The sequence below is a fragment of the Rhinatrema bivittatum genome, chromosome 1, assembly GCF_901001135.1.
Source record: "Rhinatrema bivittatum chromosome 1, aRhiBiv1.1, whole genome shotgun sequence".
Lineage (NCBI taxonomy): Eukaryota > Metazoa > Chordata > Amphibia > Gymnophiona > Rhinatrematidae > Rhinatrema > Rhinatrema bivittatum.
The window spans coordinates 515,644,103-515,645,757 of NC_042615.1; the positions used below are offsets into that span (position 1 = coordinate 515,644,103).

The 1,655-nt window shown below is 44.5% G+C and overlaps 1 protein-coding gene across 1 annotated transcript; it reads left to right on the forward strand.

The window, feature by feature from the left end:
* Window positions 1-342: 342 nt before the first annotated feature.
* LOC115096896 (olfactory receptor 5V1-like) lies at window positions 343-1,272 on the forward strand. The gene has a single exon (XM_029612157.1). It carries the CDS (start codon window positions 343-345, stop codon window positions 1,270-1,272), a length of 930 nt encoding a protein of 309 aa, XP_029468017.1.
* Window positions 1,273-1,655: the final 383 nt, after the last annotated feature.

Below are 1,655 nucleotides of genomic sequence, written 5' to 3' on the forward strand. Positions count from 1 at the left end.
AGCTCCTTACCCTTTCTGAGAAGTTGGGTTGTGAGTATACTGCAAAGGGAGGCCATTAATGCTAGTATTTTTTGCTAATTATGTTAATAAAATTTGAAATTGCATAAGAAAAGGCTGAACTCACTGTGGTTGCTGCTCCAGCCCACAAGACTTTGAACAGTCAACCTCACAAAGGGGTTAAGATGCAGTTTTCTAGATTGTTATGGTCTCTTCCGCAGGCAATCCTTCATTTATTTTACCATTCATTGTTCATTTTTTACAGACTATCATGGTATTCTTTCTACTATTAGGTTCTAATGGTTCATCTGATGTCTCATTTCTGCAGGCCATTAGCTGTCCTAGATGAGGAAAGAGAATCAAACACAGGTAACAGAATTTCTGATTCTGGGTTTCTCCAATCTGCCCCACCTGCAACTTATTCTCTTCAATGTCTTCCTACTTGTCTACGTGGTCACTCTTCTGGGGAACATGATGGTGATCATTATATTACAGTTGAAGCCTGTTCTACATACTCCCATGTACTTCTTTCTCCGAAACCTCTCCTTCCTCGAGGCCTGCTTCTCCTCTGTCACCCTCCCCAAGATGCTGGTGAACCTCTTGGCAGAAGACAAAACCATCTCCTTCCGAGGCTGTGCCACCCAAATGTTCTTCTTGCTGTTCCTGGGAACCACAGAGTGCTTCCTGCTTGCCGTTATGGCCTATGACCGCTATGTTGCCATCTGTTACCCCTTGCGTTATGCTATCCTAATGAATCAGGGACTTTGCCGCCAGCTTGCTACAGGGTGTTGGGTCAGTGGGATCCTGCTCTCCTTGGGCCAGACCTCCTTCATTTTCAGTCTACCATTCTGTGGCTCTAACATCCTCAACCATTTCTTCTGCGATGTCCCTCCCATACTGAAACTGGCCTGTGGGAACACCTTTTTTAATGAAGTTGCCCTGTTTGCAGTGTGTGTTTTCATTCTGCTCATCCCCTTCCTTTTGACACTCCTGTCTTATTCTGGAATCATTAACACCGTTCTGCATATGCACTCAGCAGAAGGTAGGAGAAAGGCCTTTTCCACCTGTGCTTCCCACCTTACCTCAGTAACTCTCTTCTATGGTACGGCTTCATTCATGTATCTGCGCCCCAAGTCTAGCTACTCCCTGGACACAGACCGACTGCTGGCTCTGTTCTACAGTGTGGTCACCCCAATGCTAAACCCCATTATTTATACCCTGAGAAACAAGGAGGTTAAAGGGGCACTGATAAAGGCACTCACAAAGAAGAACTAGAATGCTGCTGTGTGAAATAGAAAATATTGCATGGGCAACAGTTTAAAAGAGTGCAAATTACAGTTGGTTTGGGGACAGCTACTTGTAAAACATGAATTGAATTAAAATGCAAGTGGTAAACTAGGATTACATTTTGGGAAAGATGATGCCAGTTTCGGTTTTGTCTGTATGAGCAAACAATCAAATGTGAGAAAACAGACCAGCTAGCCGCCTGGTAACACCCCTGCTCAATGAGTGGCAAGACTGGGCGTGGGAAAAATAACGTCCTCATTCAGAGAGACAAATCTATGAAGGGCTGGCTTTACCTTAGCCAAGGAATCAACTGGGGCATCCCTCCAAAGATTTATAAAGATATTTTGTGCTCACAATGAAAGCTGTGCCCG

Coding starts and splice junctions, on each gene's coding strand:
- LOC115096896 (XM_029612157.1), top strand. CDS start 343: ATGAGGAAAGAGAATCAAACACAGGTAACAGAATTTCTGATTCTGGGT.